Source organism: Odocoileus virginianus, chromosome 2, assembly GCF_023699985.2.
Source record: "Odocoileus virginianus isolate 20LAN1187 ecotype Illinois chromosome 2, Ovbor_1.2, whole genome shotgun sequence".
Taxonomy (NCBI): domain Eukaryota; kingdom Metazoa; phylum Chordata; class Mammalia; order Artiodactyla; family Cervidae; genus Odocoileus; species Odocoileus virginianus.
Window position 1 is genome coordinate 101750140 of NC_069675.1, and position 26767 is coordinate 101776906.

The following is a 26767-nucleotide window of genomic DNA, read 5'->3' on the forward strand; positions in this document are numbered from 1 at the left end:
CTGTCGGGAGACGGGGGGAGGGCCGTTCTGGGCGCCCCAGTGGCCCCGGCAGAGTGACCCGCAGAGGGGCCGGCTGCCCTGCAGGCCTTCCGCTCACTCTGGGAGGTCTCTTCCTCGCTTTGCCCAGCCCACATGGCCACGGGTGTTCAGTCCTGCGACACATTCACTCTGGGCACATGACAGGGCGGATGCACCCACGGCCCCCGCCACTCCAGCTCAGGCCTGAGACCCCCAGCACTGACTTTCAGAGTGCCCCCACCCGCTGGGTGCCTGCGTCTCCGAGCGCTGGTGTTCAGAGTGCCCGCACCCACTGGTGGTTCCCCCCAAGCCCCATCGTCCGAGGCAGCAGGGCACTTTCTGGCCTTGCTGTCCGGGTGTTTCCTGGGTCACAACACCTGTCCTCCTGCTGCGGATCTGCCCATCTCCTTGCTGTTCTAGAACCTTCCAAGCACCCACCCACTTGTCCTCTGCCCTTGTCACCTGACTCCCTGGGTGCCCACACCCAGCACCTCAGAGCTGTGCCGCAGGGGTTCAAGTGGGCATGGGCTCTCTCGCCTCGTTTTCGCTGCAGGACCAGGTGTGGGTGGTTTTTGATCAGAGAAGCTTTGAAAGGGCAACATGTTCGTCTGAAAGGACGTGTTTTAAAGGCCCGAGCAATGTTTGTTGCCGGAGGGTCGCGGTGGTTCTTGTGGGGGGAATCTACAGGACCGGACGCGCAGTCTGGCCTTCAGGATGGGCCGCCGAGCGCCCAGGATGCACCTTGTGGGAAGTGTGGGGGCGTGTCGGGGCTGGAACTGGGGGCCGCTGGGCCGAGGAGCCCGTGCTCTTCCCCAAGGAGTCCTGCGTTCCTGGGGGCTGCCCAGGCCCTGCAGACTCGGGCGGGCCCGGCCGCCTCGGGTCCCGGTGTGGATGCTGCTGCTGTGGGGCCAGCCCTGCGCTCCTTCCTCCTGCACCTGGACAGGGACCCCTTCTGTGGCCACTGAGTCTCTCGTATAGCTCAGGGAGCTTCCTTCCTGCAAGGATTCCCGTTTCTGGCCTCTGTGGGTAATGCCACAGGAAAGGGGGTAGAATCAGACCAGTTGTGGCCCCTCCCGCCCCCCTGGGTGGGAGGTCAGAGCCTGCAGACACGGCGGTGCTGCGGGGCCCTGCCCCTCTCCAGGGGGCCCTTCCCGGCACAGCGTCGCTCTGGTGTTTGGGGTCTTTCCAGGGGAAACGCGGCATTCTCAGGGTTCAGCTGAGGCCAGACCTCTTCTCAGGGTCAGGTCAGGCCTGGCTCCTGGCCACTGTCTGTGCCCACGGGGTCACCACCACCCTGAAGGATGCTGTTGGCTAAGTCCCCTCAGCAGTGACCTGGCAGACCCCGCCCTCTGCTCCTCTGACTCCCCGTTCTCTTGTCTCCCTGTCCATCTGTCTCTCTGTCCCTCCATCCATCTATGTGTCCCCCCATTTGTCTGTCTCTCTGTCCCCCGTCCCTCCCTCTCTGTCCCCCGTCCCCCTCCCTCTCTGTCCCCCTCCCCCCTCTCTCTCTGTCCCCCGTCCCCCTCTCTCTCTCTGTCCCCCTCCCCCTCTCTCTCTCTGTCCCCCTCCCCCTCTCTCTCTGTCCCCCTCCCCCTCTCTCTCTGTCCCCCTCCCCCTCTCTCTCTGTCCCCCTCCCCCTCTCTCTCTGTCCCCCGTCCCCCTCTCTCTCTGTCCCCCTCCCTCTCTCTCTCTGTCCCCCTCCCTCTCTCTCTCTGTCCCCCTCCCTCTCTCTCTCTGTCCCCCGTCCCCCTCTCTCTCTGTCCCCCGTCCCCCCCCCTCTCTGTCCCCCGTCCCCCTCTCTCTCTCTGTCCCCCGTCCCCCTCTCTCTCTCTGTCCCCCGTCCCTCTCTCTCTCTGTCCCTCCATCCCTCTCCCCCTCTGTCCCCCGTCCCTCTCTCCGTCTCCCCGTCCATCTGTCCCTCTGCCCTGCCTCTTGGGTGGCGCTCCTCCCCCCTCCATCACCGGGTCCCTGAGGGCCTGTGCTGCCTTGTGGTCCTCATGGACCCTGGCGCCTCTCTGGGTGCCCGCATCGCCGTCCACGTGAACCCCGGATCTGCGCTCCGTTTCGCCGAGTGGGCGCTCCGGCCGGGGCGGGGCGGGGTGGCACCCGCCCCCGCCCCGGATGCTCAGCGCGTGTCTCCCCCAGGACGGAGAGCTGTACTGCATCGACGCGCGTTTCTACGGCAACGTCAGCCGCTTCATCAACCACCACTGCGAGCCCAACCTGGTGCCCGTGCGCGTGTTCATGTCCCACCAGGACCTGCGCTTCCCGCGGATCGCCTTCTTCAGCACCCGCCTGATTGAGGCCGGGGAGCAGCTGGGGTAGGTGCCCGGGCGGGCGGCGGGTGGGAGGGCGGCACTGGGGGCGGGGCACAGGCCCAGACCCGGGCTCTCTCTCCGCAGCTTCGACTATGGGCAACGCTTCTGGGACATCAAGGGCAAGCTGTTCAGCTGCCGCTGCGGCTCCCCCAAGTGCCGGCACTCCGGGGCTGCGCTGGCCCAGCGGCAGGCCGGCGCCCAGGAGGACGGGCTGCCCGACACCAGCTCCTCGCCCGCCGACCCGCTATGAGAGCGCCGTCCGGCGCCCAGGTGGACGCCGTTCGCTGTGGTTTGGGGAAGACGGAGAGGCATGCAGGAGACCGTCTGGCCTGCCCGGGGCCGCGGGGGGCGGGGCCCGGCTGCGCGGGGACGCCTGGGCTCCTCGCCGGCCTCGCCGTGAGTTTCCGACGGTGGTCTTTCTGCTCCACGTTTCTCGTCTCCCCCCGCGTGCCGTCGCTCCCGGCTCACTGCCAGGCTGGGGGCCGCGCCCTGTCGGCCCGGACTCTCCGTGTGGCCCGCCGCGGCCCGTGTGGCCGGTGCTGGCTCCGGGCGGCACAGACCCCGTGCCCACCACCCCTGCGAGGTCAGGGCCGAGCCACTGCTGACTTTGGAGAAAACGTGGGTTTGCTTTTTAAAGAAATCCTATATCTAGTCCTATACACCAGACCTCTCACGTGTTTCTTTCCGAGGGGGCGGTTTGGGGTGCAGGATGGCCATGGCCCCAGAGCACCGCACCTCCTATTGATTTCTAAGCCACATGCTATGATGATGAATAAACTGATTTATTTTCTACCATTATTGGACATTAGGACAAACAAGAAATAAACACAAAAACACAGACAACGGTGCTGATTCTGATGTGGTTTCTACTCACCATGTGAAAATAAACTATCAACTGTATAAAGAGAACAAAGTGATTTTAGAATGAAATGCAGGAAACACTTTTTTAAGATGTTAGTCTTGTAGTGTGAATAAAATCGCCGTCACCTTTTGCGTGATGGCCTGCCAGGTCATATACTTTTTTTTGGCATATACTTTTTTAAACACTGTAATTAGTGCAGTAACAGTGGGTTTTCTGTGCAACTCTTCTAAAACATTCATGATGCAGTCATGTTTATTTTTTCTGTTAAAATGTTTTTGACAGTTCTAAGAGCAGTCTTTTGGCTCAGACCATTTCTTGTTCTGTTTTCAATGAAATCAATAAAAAAAAAAAAAGAAGTACTTTAAATGAGGCTTTATCATGGTATCATGTTTCAGCTGGTTTCTGCGAGACACCCATGCTTCCTGCGAGGGTCACGCGGTGCTTGTGGTTCCCACGCAGCCCTGGGGACCAGCGGGCAGGCCCAGCCCTGTGCCGCCTCCGAGCAGGTGGGCCTACAGCCCCCTCATCCCTGGAGGAGGATGCGGCTTGTCCCTCCCCAGGCAGCCCTCAGGGGGGTGTGTGTACCTGTATGTGGGCGTGGGGGCATCTGTGTGTGTCAAGCGCTCCAGAGGCTGGAAGTGGATCTCCGGACGCGGTGACGCTGGAGTTAGACACGGTGAGGCTGGAGACGGACGCGGGGAAGCTGGGGACGGCAGAGCTGGGCTTGTCCCCCTCTCACTGGCCAGGCCGGCGTCTACAGAACCTCTGGTCCCATATCTCACCTTCACACTCAGGAAGCAGCTTGAATGCTCTGCTTTTTATACCCAGAAGTCATTCAGATAGACTCTTCCGAACTTTTGTCCAGAACGTGCATTTTGCAAACAGCCCAAGCAGGGTGTTTTCCCTGTGGACAGGGACCGGGGCCCCGTGTCTGGAGCCGGGGGACCGAGCTGAGACTGGTCTGCATGGGAAGCCCTCTTTTCCCTGGAGACTTGCTGTCTTTCTCTCCTGGGAGCGCCTGGACCCCAGGAGGGGCTGTGCTGACTGGAGGGCCCACCCGCAGCTGGACCTCAGGCTGAGATCATGTGCCCCTTGGACCAGGCTCCGAGCCCGGGGCAGAGGCGTCCACTGGTTCTGTGCTGGGGCAGGGCCAGTGCCCAGACAGCGCTTTGTTGACTTGAGATACCGTCCAGTTGCAAACTTCGGGGTGTAGGGGAGGCCTGTGGCGGGGGGTTCCCCACGGGGCAGTTCGGCAGCGGGTGCTGGATAGCTGCGTGTGTTCTCTGGTCCTGCGGGGTCTGCACCGCTCCTTGGTGCCCCCACCGCCAAGATGCTCCCCTGCGGGGCTGCCCAGGGTGTGGGAGCAGGCCAGAGGCCTCCTGTGGGGTGGGGGTACTTGGGTAGAGCGTGAGGGTCTCACCTGGTCGCTCACTCTTCAAGGCAGACCTGTCAGTCGCCTGCCTGCCTGGGGGTCCCTGTGACCCGGCCTGCCCAGCTCTGCGGCTGCCCCTGCCTAGGTCCAGACTGTGGCCTCCTCCACACTTCCCGACAGCTGCTCGCGTTTCCACTGAGGTAGACGGGCGGAGAAGAGGGTTCCGAGCCTCGTCTTTCTCCGCCTGTGCGGTTACCCTCCGCCCACACCACCCTCTAATTGTTGGAGGAAGAGGACCCGAGTGCTGCTGCTTCGCTGCTAACACCGAACGTCACATTAATGACAGACGGGCCTTCCCTCCTGTGTGAGTTGCCTTGTAAAATTTAATTGCGTCGTTTATATTTCTTTTATTGATTTGTGTGGTCTCCTTATATATTGTAAGGGCTTCTCTGGTAGCTCAGTTGGTAAAGAATCTGCCTGCAATGCAGGAGACCCTGGTTCGATTCCTGGGTCAGGAAGATCCCCTGGAGAAGGGAAAGGCTACCCACTCTGGTATTGTGGCCTGGAGAATTCCATGGACTGTGTATGGGGTCACAAAGAGTGGGACATGACTGAGTGACTTTCACTTCACTTTATATATTGTATCCTTTTACTCATGGTGAACTTACATTTTTATGGTAATATTGCTTGTGATTTCCAATTTTGTACCATATTTAGAAAGACCTTCATCTCCAAACTACAAACATATTCTTAGACTTCTCTAGCAGCCCAATGGTTAGGAGCCTGTGTTCCCACTGCAGGGGCATAGGTTCGATCACCCATTGGAAGATCCTTCATGCCTTGTGGTGTAGCCAAGAGAAAAATTATAAAAATGTTCTCTAGTACCTGTTCAGTGTTATATTTACAAGTTTAACTCTTGAATCCAGGTGGAGTTTATCTGGTATGTGGTGTGAAAAATCTTAAATATGAACATGGAGGAATAATCTTCCCAGGTGGCCTGGGGGTAAAGAAACTGCCCGCCACTGCAGGAGACCTGAGTTTGATCCCCAGGTCAGGAAGATCCCCTAAAGAAGGGAATGGCAACCCACTGCAGTGTTCCTGCCCGGAGAATTCCGTGGGCAGAGGAGCCTGGCGGGCTGCAGTCCATGGGGTCGCAGAGCGTCAGACTGAGCAGCTCACACACTTAACCTCCGCACAGTGAGGCGCATGGCTCTTCTGTGTGCAACCGAGCAGGCTTTGACCCACGCCGTTGCCCCGTGACCTCTCCTGTGGAGGTGCAGGCTGTTTGCATCCCCGAGAAACGCACCCCCGACCCCCCCGCCTCCGTCCTCCCCAGCTGGTCCCGCCTCTGAGACGCAGTCCCTGTTCTAAACCTCACATCTGGGGACTCGCGAGGTGCTCTGTCAAGCTTCTCTGCTCAGCTGTTTTCCATTCACTTTCATAAAGCTCTGGCTCATGTGTCTTCTTCCTCCCGAGGCGCACCCTCAGTGGGAATCACCAAGCTTGTTTGTCCCGCCACCTGTGCTGTTTCCATCTGGGGGCTTTTGTCGCTTACGGCCGCTGCAAGCATCCTTGTGTCTCAGGTGCATCTGAAAGTGGGCTTGTTGGGGCGGCCTGTGTGCTGGTCTTTGAGTCGGCCTGTCCTGGAGGATCTCGCTGTGGCTTTGATTGGCATCTGCTGACTTGTGATGCTGGGCACTTTGCAGAAGCTTGTCGCCTCCTAAGTGTCTTGTTTGCCAGTGTCTGTTGAGCCCGGTGTATGTTTCTGATTGACCTGTGTATCCACCGAGTGTAGGAGTTACTTATCGCTGCTGCAAGTCCTTTGTCACATTGTTGCTGTTTAGTTGCTCCGTCCTGTCTGACTCTTTTGTGACCCCCTGGGCTGGTCCTCTGTCCATGGGATTTCCCAGAGGAGAATACTAGAATGGATTGCCATTTCCTTCTCCAGGGGATCTTCCTGAACCAGGGATTGAATCCAGGTCTCCTGCATGGGCAGGCGGATTCTTTACCACTGGGCCACCTGGGAAACCTTTTTTTAAACTTAAAGTCTTTATTGGGATACAGTTGACATATCAGAAAATGCACCCATTTTAAGTGTTTCTTAAAAGTGAGTCGCCAGGCTCCTCTGTCCATGGGGATCTACCAACCCAGGGATCGAACCCAGGTCTCCCACACTGCAGGTGAGTTTACCGCCTGAGCTGCCAGGGAAGCCCAGGAACACTGGAGTGGGCAGCCTGTCCCTTCTCCAGGGGATCTTCCGACCCAGGAATTGAACTGGGGTCTCCTGCATTGCCAGCAGATTCTTGGTCAGCTGAGCTAGCAGGGAAGCCCTGCATGTTTCACGAGTTTTAGCAGTGTCTGTGCCTGCGTGGCCATGTCCATGATCAGGACATGGTGACTGTCTTTGTTGCCTCAGGCTTCCCTGCTGCCCCTGCATGGTCCACCCACCTGCCCTGGGGCACTGACCTGCCCTGAGCCTTCAGACCAACATCTCCTGCTCTAGACCTTTCTATAATTGGAAACTTGCACCGTGGATTCCATTGTATCTGTATTCCTTGGCTTAATGTATACTTTAAAATTTTGAAACCATCTCAAATTTATGGAGAACTGCAAGCATAATACAGACAGTGTTTTCTCTCTGAGTCATCAGGAAACAGATTTCCTCCTCCTCGATGCCCCAGCACCGCCGGCACCCGGATGGTGACCCTCAGGCCCCGGGCGGCCCCTGCCCGTTCAGCTGCCATTCTGTGTGGCTATCACATCTCCTGTCATTTTAGCCAGAGCAGGCCCATCAGCCTGTTTTCATGTACTTGACCGTGAAGAGGATGGATTTGTGCTCTTGTCGAAAGTCCTCAGTCTGTTCCTGTCTCCTCAGGGCCGGGTTTGGGGCTGCGTCTTGGCAGGGACATGTCAGACATGGTACTGGGTCCTGTGGCCTGGGAGGCCCACAAGTTATGTTTGGTCCACTTATTGATATGCAAGCTTGAGATCATTGGCCTGAGATTCAGCCTTCCCCACAGCTTTGGTTTTCTTGTTGTAATTCATAAATACTTTGTGGGAGAAAGATCCCATCCTTCATCAGACTTTCCAGTTACTCCTGGGGGTACACACTCACGAGTTGTACGACATCCAGTGGGTTACAGTCCGTCACTCATTATTCAGTAGTTGAAATGTCAAAGGTTGGACGTGGTGGCACCCTCTCAAGATTTCTTGTTTCTCGCTGAGCACATCTCACTCTGTGGCGTGAGATGTCCCCGGCTCGCTGGTACCTTCCCTGCGCCCATCCGATTCCGCTGGTTTTCTAAAACTTCAGCCCGCCCGTTCACTGTTCTCTGCTTGTCGAGTCCTCTCCCTGCGCCTTTCCCTGTTTGCAGGCTGTCTTGTGGTTGAGTGTGTTCTGTGATCTGCCCTGCCCGCTCCGTTGGCCGGTTAGCGCGACCTTTCTTGTCCCCGTCTCTCGCTGGCTCCTCTGGGGTTCCCTCTCAGCTGACTGCAGCCTGCTCTCTGGCGGGGTCACCCAGGCCGCCGCCCATGTGAGGGCTTTCCTTCCAGTGGGACAGGCCCGCCTGCCCAGCTGTCGTTCACTGTAGGCCCTAGAGTTTATGCCCCAAGGTGCTGTTTTTGCTCTACTAGCTAGTCGCTGGCGTTATTCTTAGTTTGTACCTTGTCTACTCATTCTCTCACTGGTTTCTGTTTTGTAATTGCTTTATGGAAATACAAGTACATACCACGCCATACGCTTTACAGTTTCCCATCTAGTGGGTTTTAGCGTGTTCATGGTAGCATGCAGCCGTCGTCACAGTATTAACATTGTCATTGCCCAGGAAGAACCCCAGTCCCTGCTGCTCCAGCCCCAGCCCCCTTAAAGCAGAGCATCCCCACATTCATCTCCCATCTATTACAGCACTGCTGTCATCATTCATTTCCTGTTTCCACATACTGCAGTCACCCACTACACGGTTAAATTATAAGTAAGATTAAGAAAATTACAATTTTGTCCTTTTGCTAAATTTGTTCCTTCTCTGACTCTCATCATGTAGATTTGACCTTCTGGTTAGTTCTATTTTTCTTTTCTCTGAAGAATTTCATTTATTTTATTGCACAAAGGTTTGTTGTTCAGTCACTCGGTCATATCTGACTTTTTGTGACCCCATGGACTGCAGCATGCCAGGCCTCCCTGTCCATCACCAACTCCCAGAGCTTACCCAAACTCATGTCCATCGAGTTGGTGATGCCATCCAACCATCTCATCCTCTGTCGTCCCCTTCTCCTCCTGCCTTCAGTCTGTCCCAGCATCAGGTTCTTTTCCAATGAGTCAGCTCATCAAATCGCGTGGCCAAAGTACTGGAGATGCAGCTTCAGTATCAGTCTTTCCCATGAATATTCAGATTTGATTTCCTTTAGGATGGACTGGTTTCATCTCCTTGCTGTCCAAGGGACTCTCAAGAGTCTTCTCCAGCATCGAAGTTCAAAAGCATCAGTTCTTTGGCACTCAGCCTTCTTTATGGTCCAACTCTGACATCCATAAATGACCACTGGAAAAACCATAGCCTTGACTATATGGACCTTTGTCCACAAAGTAATGTCTCTGCCTTTGAATACACCGTCTAAAGTTGTCATAGCTTTTCTTCCAAGGAGCAAGCGTCTTTAAATTTTATGGCTGCAATCACCATCTGCTGTGATTTTGGAGTCCAAGAAAATAAAGTCTGTCACTTTTTTCATTGTTTTGCCATCTATTTCCCATGAAGTGATGTGACTGGATGCCATGATCTTAGTTTTCTGAATGTTGAGCTTTAAGCCAGCTTCTTCACTCTTCTCTTTCACTTTGATCAAGAGGCTCTTTAGTTCTTCTTCACTTTCTGCCATAAGGGTGGTGTCACCTGCATATCTGGGGTTATTAGTATTTCTCCTGGCAATCTTGATTCCAGCTTGTGCTTCATCAAGCCCAGCGTTTCTCATGATGTACTCCGCATATAAGTTAAATAAGCAGGGTGACAATATACAGCCTTGATGTACTCCTTTCCAGATTTGGAACCAGTCTGTTGTTCCATGTCCAGTTCTAACTGTTGCTTCCTGACCTGCATACAGGTGGCAGGTTTCTCAGGAGGCAGGTCAGGTGGTCTGGTATTCCCATCTCTTGAAGAATTTTCCACAGTTTGTTGTGATCCACACAGTCAGAGGCTTTAGGATAGCCAATGAAGCAGTAGTAGATGTTTTTCTGGAACTCTCTTACATTTTCTATGATCCAACGAACGTTGACAATTTGATCTCTGGTTCCTCTGCCTTTTCTAAATCCAGTTTGTACATCTGGAAGTTCTCAGTTCACATACTGCTGAAACCTAGCTGGAAAGATTTTGAGCATTACCTTGCTAAATTGTGAAATACATGCAGTTGTGCAGTAGTTTGAACATTCTCGGGCATTGCTTTTTGGGGGGATTGGAATGAAAACTGACCTTTTCCAGTCCTGTGGCCACTGCTGAGTTTTCCAAATTTGTTGGCATATTGAGTGCAGCACTTTCACAGCATCGTCTCTTAGGACTTGGAATAGCTCAGCTGGAATTCCCTCACCTCCACTAGCTTTGTTCATAGTGATGCTTCCTAAGGCCCACTTGACTTCACACTCCTGGATGTCTGGCTCTAGGTGAGTGATCGCACCATTGTGGTTATCTGGGTCATTAACATCTTTTTTGTATGGTTCTGTATATTCTTGCCACCTCTTCTTAACATCTTCTTCTGTTAGGTCCATACCATTTCTGTCCTTTATTCTCATTTTTGCATGAAATGTTCCCTTGGTATCTCTGATTTTCTTGAAGAGATCTCTAGTAGTCTTTCCCATTCTATTGTTTTCCTCTATTTCTTTGCAGTGTTCACTTAGGAAGGCTTTCTTATCTCTCCTTGCTATTCTTTGAAACTCTGCATTCAGAGGGGTTTATCTTTTTTTTTTTTTTTTTCTCCTTTGCTTTTCACTTCTCTTCTTTTCTCAGCTATTTGTAAGGCCTCCTCAGACAACCATTTTGCCTTTTTGCATTTCTTTTTCTTGGGGATGGTTTTGATCACCACCTCCTCTTCAATGTTACAAACCTCCATCAGGCACTTCTTCAGGCACTCTATCAGATCTAATCCCTTGATTCTATTTGTCACTTCCACTGTATAATCGTAAGGGATTTGATTTAGGTCATACCTGAATGGCCTAGTGATTTTCCCTACTTTCTTCAATTTAAATCTGAATTTGGCAATAAGGAGCTCATGATCTGAGCCACAGTCGGCTCCTGGTCTTGTTTTTGCTGACTGTATAGAGCTTCTCCCATCTTTGGCTGCAACGAATATAATCAATCTGATTTTGGTTTTGACCATCTGGTGATGTCCACGTGTAGAGTCTTCTCTTGTGTTGTTGGAAGATGGTGTTTGCTGTGACCCGTGCTTTCTCTTGGCAAAACTCTGTTAATTTTTGTCCTGCTTCATTTTGTACTCCAAGGCCAAACTTGCCTGTTACTTCATGTGTTTCTTGACTTTCTACTTTTGCATTCCAGTCCCATATGACGAAAAGGACACCTATTTTTGGTGTTAGTTCTAGAAGGTCTTGTAGGTCTTCATAGAACCATTCAACTTAAGCTTCTTCGGTATTAGTGGTTGGGGCATAGAATTTGATTACTGTGATATAGGATGGTTTTCCTTGGAAACAAATGGAGATCATTCTGTCATTTTTGAGGTTGCCTCCAAGTACTGCATTTCGGATTCTTCTATTGCCTGTGGAGGGCTACTGCATTTCTTCTAAGGGATTCTTGCCCACCGGTAATATAGTGGTCATCTGAATTACATTCTCCCACTCCCGTCCATTTTAGTTCACCGACTCCTAAACTGTCGATGTTCACCCTTGCCATCTCCTGTTTGACCACTTCCAATTTCACCTTGATTCCTGGACCTGACATTCCAGGTTCCTAGGCAATATTGTTCTTTACAGCATTGAACTTCACTTTCACCAGCAGATGCATCCACAGCTGGGTGTTGTTTTTGCTTTGACTCCATCTCTTCATTCCTTCTGGGGCTATTTCTCCACTAATCTCCGGTAGCATATTGGGCACCTACAGACCTGGGGAGTTCATCTTTCAGTGTCATGTCTTTTTGCCTTTTCATCCAGTTCATGAGGTTCTCAAGGCAAAAAGGCTGAAGTGGTTTGCCATTCCCTTCTCTAGTGGACCACATTTTGTCAGAACTCTCCACCACGGGCCCGCCTGTGTAGGTGGCCCTACACAGCATGGCTCCTAGTTTCATTGAGGTAGACAAGGCTCTGGTCCATGTGTTCAGCTTGGTTAGCTTTCTGTGACTGTGGTCTTCATTCTGTCCTCCCTCTGATGGAGAAGGATGAGAGGCACAAACAAAACCTTTCGTGCACCAGCACCCAAGAGAAAGGAGCAGTGACCCCACAAGAGACTGAGCCAGACTCACCTGGGCATGTTTGGGAGTCTGGCGGAGGCGTGGGTTGACAGTGGCCTGCCGCGGGGTCAGGAGCGCTGACTGCAGATGTCCTGGGAGGCGTGCATGCTGGCATAAGTCCTTCTGAAGGAGATTGCCATCACCCCTACCACAGTTTGGCCTCTGGGCGCACTATAGGGTGGGAACACAGCCCCACCCGTCAGCAGAAAATTGCATGAAAGATTTACTGAGCATGGCCTTGCCCACCAGATTATCCCCTCAGCTGATCCCTCCCATCAGGAAGCTTCCACAAGCCTCTTATCCTCATCCATCAGAGGGCACAAAGGCTTGCCAGTGATTAATTCTGGTTTCATTCGTATGGGAGTCTTAACTTCTTCAGTTTTTAAAAACGTATTTATTTTTGGCTGTCCTGGGTCTTCTCTGCTGCTCTAGTGCTTTTCTCTAGCATCGAGTGGGGGCAGCTCTCTAGTTGTGGAGCGTGGGCTTCTGGTTGCAGAGCACTGGCTCAGGTTCAGTGGTCGTGGTGCTCAGGCCTAGCTGCCCTGTGACATGTGGGATCCTCCCAGGTCAAGGACTGAACCCGGGTCCCCTGCCTTGGCAGTTGGGTTCTTAACCACTGGACCACCAGGGAAGTCCTTTCCATCACTTTTGAATGATTATTTCACTGGCAGAGGACGAGATGGTTGGATGGCATCACCGACTCAATGGACATGAGTTTGAGCAAACTCCAGGAAATGGTGAAGGACAGGCAAGCCTGGCGTGCTGCAGTCCATGGGGTCGCAAAGAGTTGGACACGACTGAGCGACTGAACATCAGCAAAGATAGAATTCTGGGTTGGTGGGGAGTTTGCTTTCAGCACTTCTTCATTCCACCCTCTTCTTACTCGCATGGTTTCAGAGGAGAAGTTGGGTGTAATTCTTATCTTAGTTCCTGTGTAGGTACCGTGTTCTCCCCAACTCCCCTAGCTACCGTCAAAGTTTTCTCTTTGTTTTTGGTTTTCTGCCTAAATGTGGTTTTGCGTATTTATTTGTTGTGTTCTCTGAGCTTCCCGAGCTATTATGAAGAGCACACCGTGTATATTTCACATGGCTGCTTTCCCTTCATCAAGGAGAAGCGCGAGGGGTGTTCTTGATTCTTTATTGTGAGAACCTGGTGTTGCTCCCAGAGGCACACCCCAAAGTGTGAGGCCCCCTAAGACACCGGCCCGGGAGTTTCCCACTCCCATCCTAGCTCATTCTCTGCCTCTGGTAATTTGTTCGAGTAACTCGGTGTTCCTGCCAGCTTATGGCTCCCGCGGTTTCAGGCCCAGTAGTGGGTCTCGGCCAGGGCTGTCTATGCCTGCCTGTCTCCAGAGTCCAGGAGGGGTTTGTGCTGTGACCTCAGTTCTCTGACAGGTTCAGGGAAAGCCACTGGTTTCAGCTGTTTCAGCCTTTTTCTTATTGTGATGTTGGGCGTGTTCACTTAAGAAGTCTACATGTCAGACCTGAAACTTGAAGTTTGGTGTCTTTTAAAGAAATTAAAAAATGAGAGAAAAGGTATTTTACATTATATACATTTACAGTTTCCAGTGCTCTCCTTTTCTTTGCAAATCCAGATTTCCAACTATTGTCATTTTCTTTAGCCTGAAAACATCTAAAAAACATTTTAGCATAGATTTTTTCAGCAAAGAATTTTTTCATCTTTTCTTTGTGCAAAAGTATCTTTGTTTCATCTCAGTTTTAAAGCTTATTTCAGTGGGTCTAAAACCGCGGGTTGACTGTTCACGCTCCCTTCTCAGTCGTGTGACGATGCCGTGTCATTGCCTTCTGAGCTGCCTTGTTTCTGATGAGAAATCCGTGGCTGCTCTGCAGCGTCACATCTGTTAAGCCCATCCGTGAACTTTTCATGATTTCCCATTCTGGACATGGCATTTGGTTCTTTCATGGCCTCAGTTTCTCTTTTGAGATTCACTCTCTGTGACTTCACTGTATTCATGTTTTTCCTTAACTCTTTGAACATAATTATGATGGCGTTTTTAACGCGTCTGTATTAATCCTGTCATATCTGTTTTGTTTCTGTTGACTGCTCTTTCTCCTAGTTGTCACGATTCTACACTGCTTCCCGTGGGTGATAATTTTTAATTGGATAACGGGCAGTATGAATCCTATGTTAATGGTCTGGAGTTGTCTTTCTCTGGGAAGCATTGGCAAATAGTTACTTTACTTTTAGATGAGCTTGATCATCTCTTTATTTTATGTCTTTTTTGGAGGGAGGTCTAAAGTGGCCGCTAGTTTAGGGCAAGGGTGGCTTCACGCTGACAGTGGGCGTCTACACTCTCGGCCTCTGCCGCGGAGGGTGCGGCCAGGATTCCTGCGCTTGTTAGGACGCGGATGGCCCCGGCCGGGGTGAGTGTGGTGCTGCTTAGGGCACAGCTGCGGAGCCTTTTCAGGGAGCGAATGGCCCCGGTCCGGGGTGATGGCCCCAGTCCCGGGTGAGCGTGGCGCGGTGCAGGCGCAGCTGCGGAGCCTTTTCAGGACGCGGATGGCCCCGGTCCGGGGTGAGCGTGGCGCGGTGCAGGCACAGCTGCGGAGCCTTTTCAGGACGCGGATGGCCCCGGTCCCGGGTGAGCGTGGCGCGGTGCAGGCGTAGCTGCGGAGCCTTTTCAGGACGCAGATGGCCCCGGTCCGGGGTGAGCGTGGCGCGGTGCAGGCGCAGCTGCGGAGCCTTTTCAGGGCGCGGATGGCCCCCGTCCGGGGTGAGTGTGGCGTGGTGCAGGCACAGCTGCGGAGCCTTTTCAGGGCGCGGATGGCCCCGGTCCCGGGTGAGTGTGGCGCGGTGCAGGCGCAGCTGCGGAGCCTTTTCAGGGCGCGGATGGCCCCTGTCCGGGGTGATGGCCCCAGTCCCGGGTGAGTGTGGCGTGGTGCAGGCGCAGCTGCGGAGCCTTTTCAGGGCGCGGATGGCCCCCGTCCGGGGTGAGTGTGGCGTGGTGCAGGCGCAGCTGCGGAGCCTTTTCAGGGACGCGGATGGCCCCCGTCCGGGGTGAGCGTGGCGCGGTGCAGGCACAGCTGCGGAGCCTTTTCAGGACGCGGATGGCCCCGGTCCGGGGTGAGCGTGGCGCGGTGCAGGCACAGCTGCGGAGCCTTTTCAGGACGCGGATGGCCCCGGTCCGGGGTGAGCGTGGCGCGGTGCAGGCGCAGCTGCGGAGCCTTTTCAGGGCGCGGATGGCCCCCGTCCGGGGTGAGCGTGGCGCGGTGCAGGCACAGCTGCGGAGCCTTTTCAGGACGCGGATGGCCCCGGTCCCGGGTGAGTGTGGCGCGGTGCAGGCGCAGCTGCGGAGCCTTTTCAGGGCGCGGATGGCCCCTGTCCGGGGTGATGGCCCCTGTCCGGGGTGAGTGTGGCGTGGTGCAGGCGCAGCTGCGGAGCCTTTTCAGGGCGCGGATGGCCCCCGTCCGGGGTGAGTGTGGCGCGGTGCAGGCGCAGCTGCGGAGCCTTTTCAGGACGCGGATGGCCCCGGTCCCGGGTGAGCGTGGCGCGGAGCAGGCACAGCTGCGGAGCCTTTTCAGGACGCGGATGGCCCCGGTCCCGGGTGAGCGTGGCGCGGAGCAGGCACAGCTGCGGAGCCCCCCGCCCCCACTTTGTGGAGCCCGTGCTCGCACAGGGCATCTGCCGGCCCGAGGCCCCGGGCTCCCCTGTGTGGGTTTCTGGCGCTCCTTATCTGTTCACTCCTGCATCTCTGGTATCTGCCCCCTCAAAGTCTGCCCCTCTGCGTCCCCAGCCTCTGACTCCTGTCTGGGAGCCTTGCCAGGAGAACGTGACTCTGCTCAGTTCCCCTGCTTGTGCTCTGGTGGGAAGTCGTCCCCCTCAGCTGGGCCAGGGTGAGTGTGAGTGTGAGACGCATGCCCATGTCTTCCTTTTTCCAGGAATGAGTATCCCGGACTCTCTGTTGTCCAATGCCTGAAAATAGTTTCATATATATTTGCCCATTTTTACAGTTTTATGACAGGATGGTTATCTAGTACCCGCTATTTCACTGTGGCCAGAAGCAAAAGAATGATAGAATTATATTTTCTTCCAACTTGAAAGCAAATTGTTTTTGTCATTCAGTCACTCAGTCGTGTCTGACTCTTTGTGACCCCAGGGACTGCAGCACGCCAGGCCTCCCTGTCCTCCACCAGCTCCTGGAGTTTACTCAAACTCTTGTCCATTGAGTCAGTGATGCTACCCAACCATCTCATCCTTTGTCATCCCCTTCTCCTCCCGTCTTCAGTCTTTCCCGGCATCAGGGCCTTTTCCAGTGAGTTGGCTCGTCCCATCAGGTGGCCAAATTATTGGAGCTTCAGCATCAGTCCTTCTGATGAATAGTCAAGGTTGACTTGCTTTAGGATGGACTGGTTTGATCTCCTTGCTGTCCAAGGACTCTCAAAAGTCTTCTCCAGCACCACAGTTTGAAGGCATCAGTTCTTCAGCACTCAGCCTTCTTTGTTGTCCAGCTCTCACATCCATACCTGAATACTGGAAAAACCATAGCTTTAACTATACCCAATTATTGTAATACCATTTATTGACTTATCTTTCCTTTCTCACAAATCTTAAACCTCATCCACTAGATTTATGTTCACATACACACACACACACACACTCCTTTTTATTCTGTTATACTGTTCCATTGTGTTATTCTGTTCATGTATGTATTGTTTCCTTATGATTTGGGTTTTTAAATAGTAAAAGTCAATCATAGATACAGTACGGAGACGAGAAAAGTCAAAGCTCAACTCACTTCCAGTGTCTTTCTCAGACTAATCGCTTTTAACAGTTTCATGAATATTCTTGCAGATATTTTATGTAAAGAATATATTGATGATAATATGTAATATTTTTAAACCTCTTACTGTTTTTTAAACAAACAGCGCTTATTATGTCCAGGTACTGTTCTAATGTGCTTTACATACATGACCATTTAGTTCTCGTGAGAATTCTATATGGTGGGAATTGTCCCCACCCCCAGAATTCTATATGGTGGGAATTGTCCCCACCCCCTAACACAAATGATGAAACAGACAGTAAGGGCCCTGCCCAGGGCCATATGGCCCAGACCGTGTGCTCCAAAGCCCTTATCTCCCAGTCTGTCTCCTCATTTGCATCAGTGGTCCCTTTGGGTCCCTAAAGCTTCTAGTGAGTGAGTGATAGTCACGCACTCCTGTCCGACTCTTTGCGACCCCATGGACTATAGACCTCCAGGCTCCTCTGTCCATGGGATTTTCCAGACAAGAAAACTAGAGTGAGTGGCCTTTTTCTCTTCCAAGGAATCGTCCTAACCCAGGGATCAAACCCACGTCTCGTGCATTGCAGGTGGATTCTTTTTTTTTTAAAGACTTATTCTGTATTGGGGGGTAGCCAGTTAACAATCTTATGAGTTTCATGTGAACAGTGAAGGGACTCAGCCATAGGTACACATGTATCCATTCTCCTCCAAACTCCCCTCCCATCCAGGCTACCACATAACATTGAGCAGAATTCCATGTGCTATACAGTAGGTCCTTGGTGGTCATCCATGTAAAGTAAAACAGAGTATACATATCCATCCCGAACTCCCTAACTCTCTTTTCCCACTCCTCCTGGCAACCATGAGTTCATCCTCTAAGTCTGTGAGTCTCTTCTGGTTTGTAAGTTCATCTGTATAATTTCTTTTTAGATTCCACATATAAGGAACGTCGTCCGATCTTCCTCCTCTGTCTGACTTCACTCACTGTGACAATCCCTAGGTCCATCCATGTTGCTGCAGGTGGCATTATTTAATTCTTTTTAATGGCTGAGTAATATTCCATTGTATATATGTTCCACATCTTATTTAACTTATATGCAGAGTACGTCATGAGAAACGCTGGGCTGGAGGAAGAACCAGCTGGAATCAAGATTCCTGGGAGAAATATCAATAACCTCAGATATGCAGATGACACCACCCTTAAGGCAGAAAGTGAAGAACTAAAGAGCCTCTTGATGAAACTGAAAGAGGAGTGTGACAAAGTTGGCTTAAAGCTCAACATTCAGAAAACTAAGATCATGGCATCCGGTCCCATCACTTCATGGCAACTTTGGGGAAACAGTGGAAACAGTGGCTGACTTTATTTTTCTGGGCTCCAAAATCACTGCAGATGGTGATTGCAGCCATGAAATTAAAAGACGCTTACTCCTTGGAAGGAAAGTTATGACCAACCTAGACAGCATATTAAAAAGCAGAGACATTACTTTGCCATAAAGGTCCGTCTAGTCAAGGCTATGGTTTTTCCAGTGGTCATGTATGGATGTGAGAGTTGGACTATAAAGAAAGCTGAGTGCTGAAAAATTGATGCTTTTGAACTGTGGTGTTGGAGAAGACTCTTGAGAGCCCCTTGGACTGCAAGGAGATCCAACCAGTCCATCCTAGAGGAGATCAGTCCTGGGTGTTCATTGGAAGGACTGATGTTGAAGTGTGGAAACTCCAATACTTCGGCCACCTGATGTGAAGAGCTGACTCATTGGAAAAGACCCCGACACTGGTAAAGATTGAAGGCAGGAAGAGAAGGGGACGACAGAGAATGAGATGATTGGATGGCATCACTGACTCGATGGACATGGGTTTGGGTGGACTCCGGGAGTTGGTGATGGACAGGGAGGCCTGGCGTGCTGCGATTCATGGGGTTGCAAAGAGTCAGACACAATTGAATGACTGAACTGACTAACCACATCTTCTTTATCCATTCCTCTGTCGTTGGATGTTTAGGTTGCTTCCATGTCTTGGCTATTGTAAACAGTGCTTCTGTGAACATTGGGGTACATGTACCCTTTCCGATCAGATATTTCTCCAGATATATGCCTAGGACTGTTACTGCGGAGTCATATGGTAGCTTATTTTTAGTTTTTTAAGGAACCTCCATACTGGTCTCCACAGTGGCTGTACCAACTTACATTCCCACCAATAGTTTAAGAGGGTTCCCTTCTTCTCACACTCTCTAGCATTTATTGTTTGTGGATTTTTTGATCTTAGCCTTTCTGGCTGATGTGAGGTGATGTCTCATTGTAGTTTTGATTTGCATTTCCGCAATAATTGGCGATGTTGAACTTCTTTTTAAGTGCCTCTTGGCCACCTGTATTTCTTTCTTTGGAGAAATGTCTGTTTAGGTCCTGTGACCATTTGTTGGTTAGTTTGTTCATTTTGATGCTGCTAAGCATCATGAACTGTTTGTAAATTTTGGAGATTCATATCCCTCATCAGTCACATCATGTGCAAATATTTTCTCCTGCCCTGTGCCTTGTCTTTTCGTTTTGTTTATTGCTTCCTTTGCTGTGCAAAAGCTTTTGAGTTTAAGTCCCACTTGTTTATTTTTGGTTTTATTTCCATTATTCTAGGAGATGGATCAAAAAAGATATTGCTGCAGTTACTGTTGGAGAGTGTTGGCAGGTGGATTCCTAACCACTGGACCACCAGGGAAGTCCAATAATTTTTTCTAAATGTGTTTATTTCCCTTTTTATGATGGGTTATTTAAAAATGTATATTAGCTTTTAGGTTCTTTATTGCTTCTGCCTTACAAGAATTTCGCTTTCTTCTGTAGTCCAGTTCAGCGGCATCTCCCTGAGTCGGTGGTTTTCAGTCCGTGGCCATGCAGTGTTGGCGCGTTGTCTCCAGACGACCCTGCTGTCAGCCACATGCGGCTTCCAGGCTGGGTGTCCCTGCACCCGAAGATTAAAAGCCGTTTTTGCTCTCCTGGTAGTTTGTATTCACATCAGTATATCTGCAATTTCCTTTCAGGGCTGTATGGGCTACACAATTTGATTATTGTCCATTTTTATATTGTTGGGACTGTTCTTTTATTCTCTTTGTCCTCGTTTTATTTATTCGCACTTTTAGATTAACTTTTGTTATATATTTGTCAGTTCCCTTCCTTCATCCTTTTCAGACTCCCATTTCTCCTGGGAAAATGTCTAGAAACAGGTGGATCCCCAGGTCTGGCGCTCAGGAGGGAAATCCGCCCTGGAGACGAGGTTTGGGAGCTACCTGGATAGAGCGCCCCTTAGCGGGGGCTGACTCTGACCCGGACGCTTGCAGGTCTGGAGACGGAGGCGGCGTCACAGTCGGGGGTGGCCATGGGTGCTCAGCAGCACTTGGCAGGGAGGTGCCGCCTGCAGCCCCGTGGCTGAAGCGGGGCGGCAGACGCCAAGAGTGCTCCGGGGGGTGAGGGCAGGGGGAGCCCAGCGCAGGCCAGTGGGCGCCTGGGAGTTGCTGGTGCTGTGGGCTCTGGCTTGTATCTGCGGGGTGGGCGCATCTGTCAGGCTTAGGGACAGCAGGTGGCATCTTTAGGGGCCTGTGAACCACGGGGCTGATGTCAGATGAGCAGGGGGCCCAGAGTGGCAGGGCCGGTGCCCCAGGGAAGCCACAGAGGAGCTGTGGGCAGCTGCGACACGGTCAAGCCTGCAGGGAGCAGTCATGAGGTAGTCGACACCGCTTGCTGAACAACTGGGAAGATGACTTTGGTGGTGGAGAGATGGAAAGTGAAAGTTGCTCAGTCCTGTCTGACTCCTGGAGACCCCATGGACTGCAGTCTATGGAATTCTCCAGGCCAAAATACTGGAGTGGGTAGCCTTTCCCTTCTCCAGGGGATCTTCCCAACCCAGGGATCAAACCCAGGTCTCCCGCATTGCAGGCAGATTCTTTACCAACTGAGCTACCAGGGAAGCCAGAGAGATGAAAAGGACCCGAATATCCTTATTTTTAAAAAATTATTTACACTTTCTATTTACATATTTTTACTGAAGTAAAATAAGCATAATATAACACCTACCACTTTAGTCATTAAAAATGTACAATTCAGTGACTTCTAATACATAGTGTTGTTCAGCCAGCATTTCAGTTCAGTTCAGTCGCTCAGTCGTGTCCGACTCTTTGTGACCCCATGGACTGCCGAAGGCCAGGCAACCAAGTCCATCACCAACTCCCGCAGTCCACCCAAACTCATGTCTGTTGAGTCAGTGATGCCATCCTACCATCTCATCCTCTGTCATCCCCTTCTCCTCCTGCCTTCAATCTTTACCAGCATCAGGGTCTTTTCCAATGAGTCAGCTCTTCACATCAGGTGGCCAAAGTACTGGAGTTTCCACTTCAACATCAGTCCTTCCAATAAACACCCAGGACTGATCTCCTCTAGGATGGACTGGTTGGATCTCCTTGCAGTCCAAGGGGCTCTCAAGAGTCTTCTCCAACACCACAGTTCAAAAGCATCAATTTTTCAGCACTCAGCTTTCTTTATAGTCCAACTCTCACATCCATACATGACCACTGGAAAAACCATAGCCTTGACTAGACGGACCTTTATGGCAAAGTAATGTCTCTGCTTTTTAATATGCTGTCTAGGTTGGTCATAACTTTCCTTCCAAGGAGTAAGTGTCTTTCAATTTCATGGCTGCAATCACCATCTGCAGTGATTTTGGAGCCCAGAAAAATAAAGTCAGCCACTGTTTCCACTGTTTCCCCAAAGTTGCCATGAAGTGATGGGACTGGATGCCATGATCTTAGTTTTCTGAATGTTGAGCTTTAAGCCAACTTTGTCACACTCCTCTTTCAGTTTCATCAAGAGGCTGTTTAGTTTTTCTTCACTTTCTGACTTAAGGGTGGTGTCATCTGCATATCTGAGGTTATTGATATTTCTCCCGGCAATCTTGATTCCAGCTGGTTCTTCCTCCAGCCCAGCATGTCTCATGATGTACTCTACATATAGGTTAAATAAGCAGGGTGACAATATACAGCCTTGACGTACTCCTTTTCCTATTTGGAACCAGTCTGTTGTTCCATGTCCAGTTCTAACTGTTGCTTCCTGACCTGCATACAGGTTTCTCAAGAGGCAGGTCAGGTGGTCTGGTATTCCCATCTCTTTCAGAATTTTCCACAGTTTATTGTGATCTACACAGTCAAAGGCTTTGGCATAGTCAATAAAGCAGAAATAGATGTCTTTCTGGAACTCTCTTGCTTTCTCGATGATCCAGCGGATGTTGGCAATTTGATCTCTGGTTACTCTGCCTTTTCTAAAACCAGCTTGAACATCTGGAAGTTCACGGTTCAGCACTAATTTCAGGAAATTTTCATCACCCGGAAAAGACACTGGGAACATGTTACCAGTCTCTCATTCTGCCTCCTCCCCTGGCAACCTGTAGTCCACTCTTTGTCTCTTTGGATTTCCCTGGAAACAGTTCATAAAGCAGAGTCACGCGTGGGTGGCCTTCTCTGTCTGACTTCTTTCACTTAGGGTGATGTCTTTGAGGTTCATCTCAGATACAGCTGGGATTAAATGTACCAGGATTTTATTAGGTGTTGTTACGTGATGGTAAATAGACATTATTGTCATTAGAGATAAATTGGGAAGGAGTACGAAAGGCTGGCAGACTGATGCAGCTCTAACTTCCAGCGACAAGAAAGGAACCGAGTCTGGCGGGAACTTCGTGCTCCCTGCGCTTCTAAGGCTGACTTGGTGAAGCCACTGTGGAGCTGGGACCCCCAGTCCAGGAACCAGGACCCCACACAGGAGCTGGGACCCCATCACAGAAGCTGGGATCCCCCCACAGGAGCTGGGTCCCCCAGCTCAGGAGCCAGGACCCCATCACAGGAGCTGGGACCCGCCCCCGCCCCCCCCCACACACACAGGAGCTGGGATCCCCACACAGGAGCAGCGTGGGCTCTCAAGCAGTAGTCCAGTATATAGTTGTGCCTCCTGCACCTGAGGCAGCCAAGTACATGTTCAAGACAGCCACTGCTCTTTAAAACAGTCATCATGTCCTGTGTATGTCCTGTGTGTGTGTCTTAAGAAATGCTGACAAGTAATTAATCAGTCATCTGAGGGAGCAAATAAACCTAAAATGAAGGAGAAGAGAGGAAACATTAGGAGCAGATATTAATGAAATAGAAAACAACCACATGATAGAGATAATCAGTGAAGCAAAAATTGGTTATTTGACAAGATTAACCAAATAGTAAACCTCAGCAAGATTGAGAGAGAGAGAGAGAGAGGAAGACAGACAGAATCGAAAGGTACAAGACAGACTAAAGAGATACAGTGAACAAATGTAGGCCAGTACATTTCTAGAAGAATATAACTGAATGAACACTGGCCCGGGAGGAAATAGAAAACTGAATAGTCTTAAATAGAGTCAGTAATTAAAATCACAATGAAAACATCAGGCGACTCAGTTGATTCAGCTGAACTTTCAAAATACAGATGCTTTACAGCAATGCTCCCCAGGGCTGCCATAACAATGATGCCAAAATCTAATAAAAATAGTACGAGAGGAATTCAGAGACATACCTGCAGCAACTCAACAGGTGATTAGTAAACCAGATTTCTCATGTGTGTATTCCAACTCTTTGCAACTCCATGGTCTGTAGCCCACCAGGCTCCTCTCTCCCTGGGATTTCCCAGGCAAAAATACTGGAGTGGGTTTCCGTTTCCTACTCTAGGGGATCTTCCCGACCCGGATCAAACCCTTGTATCCTGCATCTCCTGCACTGGCAAGTGGATTCTTGACCACTGTACCACTTGGGAATCCCATAACCAGATTTCAGTAGCATGTAATAATAATCAGTCCTGACCACACTTGATTTATCACAGGAGTGAAAGGTTGGTTTAACTCTATGAAGTCAGTTAGTGTAAGTCACCTACACAGGAGAAAAATCATATCCTTATCTCAATGCAGAAAAATGATTTGATAGAATTCTTCATCATGATAAAAACTACTAGATGTTAAGACTAGAGGAGAATTTCTTTTACAGTAAGGTGGGTCTTTTTTTTTTTTTTTTAAGAGCATAGCAGACCTCATAATCGTGAAAGGTTGAAATTATTTTATTTAAGTTGAGGAAAAAGACAGATGTGTACTGTCCCACTTCTGGACTTACGCACCAGCACAGGAATGTAAGGAAAAGAAGCAAAGCATATAACACTCGGAAAAGATGAAATGAAACATTTTTCAATATTATATACACAGAAAATAAGGAAATCTGACAGTGAATTATTAATCAGAGAATTTAGCAATGATGCTGTGTACGGAGAAGTGTTGCACAGAATGTGGGCAACAGAACATGTAACTCTAGGTGGAGCCCTTGCTTTAGTGTGAAAACAGGAAATACCTGGGAATAAATCTCATAAACATACAGGATCTTCATGGAAAAAATTGTAAAACTTTATTGAAATGAACCAAAGACCACCCAAATAAATGAGGATACATATTTTGTTCATGGGCTGAAAGTCTCAGTATCACAAATGTGTAATTTGCCCCAAACTGATCTATTGATTCCATTCAACTCTTGTCAAAAGTCTACTGTGTGTGTATAACTCGACAAGTTGGTTCTAACAGTTATACAGACAGGGAATTCCTTGGTGGTCCGGTGGTAGGACTTGGCACCTTCACTGCCATGGCCCCAGTTCAATCCTTTGGTCAGGGAATTAACATCACGCAAGCCATGCAACATGGCCAAATAAAAATATACAGACAAATTCTTGGGCTCCAAAATCACTGTGGTCAGTGAAATTACAAGACACTTGCTCCTTGAAAGAAAAGCTATGACACACCAAGACAGTGTATTAAAAAGCAGAGACGTCACTTTGCCAACAAAGGCCCATATAGTCAAAGCTGTGGTTTTTCCAGTAGTCATGTATGGATGTGAGACTAGGACCAAAAAGAAGGCTGAGTGCCGAAGAATGGATGCTTCTGAAGTGTGGTGTTGGAGAAGACTCTTGAGAGTCCCTTGGACTGCAAGGAGATCCAACCAGTCCATCCTAAAGGAAATCAGTCCTGAATATTCATTGGAAGGACTGATGCTGAAGCTGAATCTCTAGTACTTTGGCCACCTGATTTAATGAGCTGACTCGTTAGGAAAGACCCTGATACTGGGAAAGATTGAAGGTGGGAGGAGAAGGGTTAGCAGAGAGTGCGATAGTTAGATAGCATCACTGACTCAATGAACATGAGTTTGAGCAAACTCTGGGAAATAGTGGAGGACAGAGGAGCCTGGCATCTTGCAGTCCATGGGATCGCAGAGTCAGACATGACTTAGTGACTGAACAGCAACAACGACAACAAAATCTTTAGTGATTAATATAGTGTAGTACTGGCCCAGAGATAGACAAATAGATCATCAGAGCAGAACTGAGAGCCCAGAAACAGACCCAAACATTTACAAAACTTTGACATGACAGAGCTGACTGAAGTGGAGGAAAGGATAACTTTCAAAAACGATGTTCTGACAATTTAATTATGTAAAAAACAGTGGACTCCTGCTGCATCACATTACATTGAAAGATTATTTGCACGTGGTTTAAAATCCAAAAAGCAAAACATGCAAACTTTAGAAGATAGGAGACTATATTCTCAACATTCTAAAAGAACTGCAAGAGGATATCTTCACAACAATTAATGAAGAAAACATTTTCTATGATTCAAAAAGCACAGAATATGAAAGAAAGTTGAATATAGTTAGATACATTATAATTAAGAACTTCTGCACATCAGCAGTGAGAGACGACTTCCCTGGTGGCTCAGTGGTAAAGAACCCACCTGCCAGTGTAGGAGAGACGCAAGAACTACAGGCTGAGCCCTGATCCGGGATGACTGCAAACGCTGTGGGGCAGCTGAGGTCAGTGTGTGACCGCAGCCGCAGGAGGAGCCGCCACAGTGACGAGTCCGTGCCCAGCAGTGAAGACCCAGCACAACGAAAAACAATCAGCTAACCCTCTTAACCATTAAAAAAATGAGTGAGTTTGCAACACACACATCTGGCAAAGTTTCACACCCAGTACATACAAAGCATTTGTACAAGTAAATGGGAAGAAAATGATCCAGTTGGAAAGTGGACATGAGACTTGGAACAGGCACTTTGACCAAGGGGGTAGATTAAATAGGTAGTAAATACATGAGCAGTTGCTCACTTCGTTAGTGATCAGGGGAATGCAGATTTAAAGTCATAGTAGAAAAGTAGTGAAAGTCGCTCAGTCGTGTCCGACTCTTTGCAAACCCATGGATTGTAGCCCACCAGCCTCCTCAGTCCATGGAATTCTCCAGGCCGGAATACTGGAATGGGTAGCCTTTCCCTTCTCCAGGGGATCTTCCCAACCCAGGGGTCGAACCCGGGTGTCCTGCATTGCAGGCAGATTCTTTACCAGCGGAGCTCCAAGGGAAGCCCAAGAATACTAGAGTGGATAGCTTTTCCCTTCTCCAGGGGATCTTTCCGACTCAAGGAATTGAACCAGTGTCTCCTGCATTGCAGGCAGACTCTTTACCAACTGAGCTACCAGGGAAGCCCCCCAAATGTGATGCTTTAAATATTCAGGTTGCCAACAATATCGATCACACCAGACAGTTGGGCAAGCGAAACCAATGGGACCTGTGAGCTGCTAGGGCAGCATCAGGTACCAGGAGGACTCAGTGGGCTACTTATCAGAGCATGAAGGCAAAAGCATGTAAAACCATTCAGATGCTGTGTGAGGGTGCAGTAGAGGGAGAATTGAAGGAGGTGAGGACCTCTTTGGGGAGTAGGGGCCCCTGGGGGCACAGAGGGGCTTTGCAGGGTCTCCTGGTCTGTTTACTGGGCTGGCTGGTGGTCGCACAGGAATTTCCAGTATTGTTATTCCTTAAGCCTTATGCATGTTTTATAATATGCATGTACTCATTGTTCAATTTCAGAAAGTAAACATGGAACTGGGGGCTCTTAGGGAGGGTGTCAGAAATAGGGGTTGATGGTGGGCTGGAGAGGTGTACGGGGCCCTAAT

General features: G+C 50.3%; 1 protein-coding gene across 7 annotated transcripts in view; it reads left to right on the forward strand.

The window, feature by feature from the left end:
• EHMT1 (euchromatic histone lysine methyltransferase 1) overlaps window positions 1-3564 on the forward strand; it is a 111445-nt gene extending 107881 nt beyond the window's left edge. For all 7 annotated transcript variants that reach the window (XM_070456755.1, XM_020888447.2, XM_070456738.1 and 4 more), the window contains 2 exons: window positions 2164-2339; window positions 2421-3564. In XM_070456755.1, coding sequence (XP_070312856.1) covers window positions 2164-2339; window positions 2421-2586 — 342 coding nt within the window. In that variant the 3' untranslated portion in view covers window positions 2587-3564. The remainder of the gene's footprint in view (window positions 1-2163; window positions 2340-2420) is intronic.
• Window positions 3565-26767: the final 23203 nt, after the last annotated feature.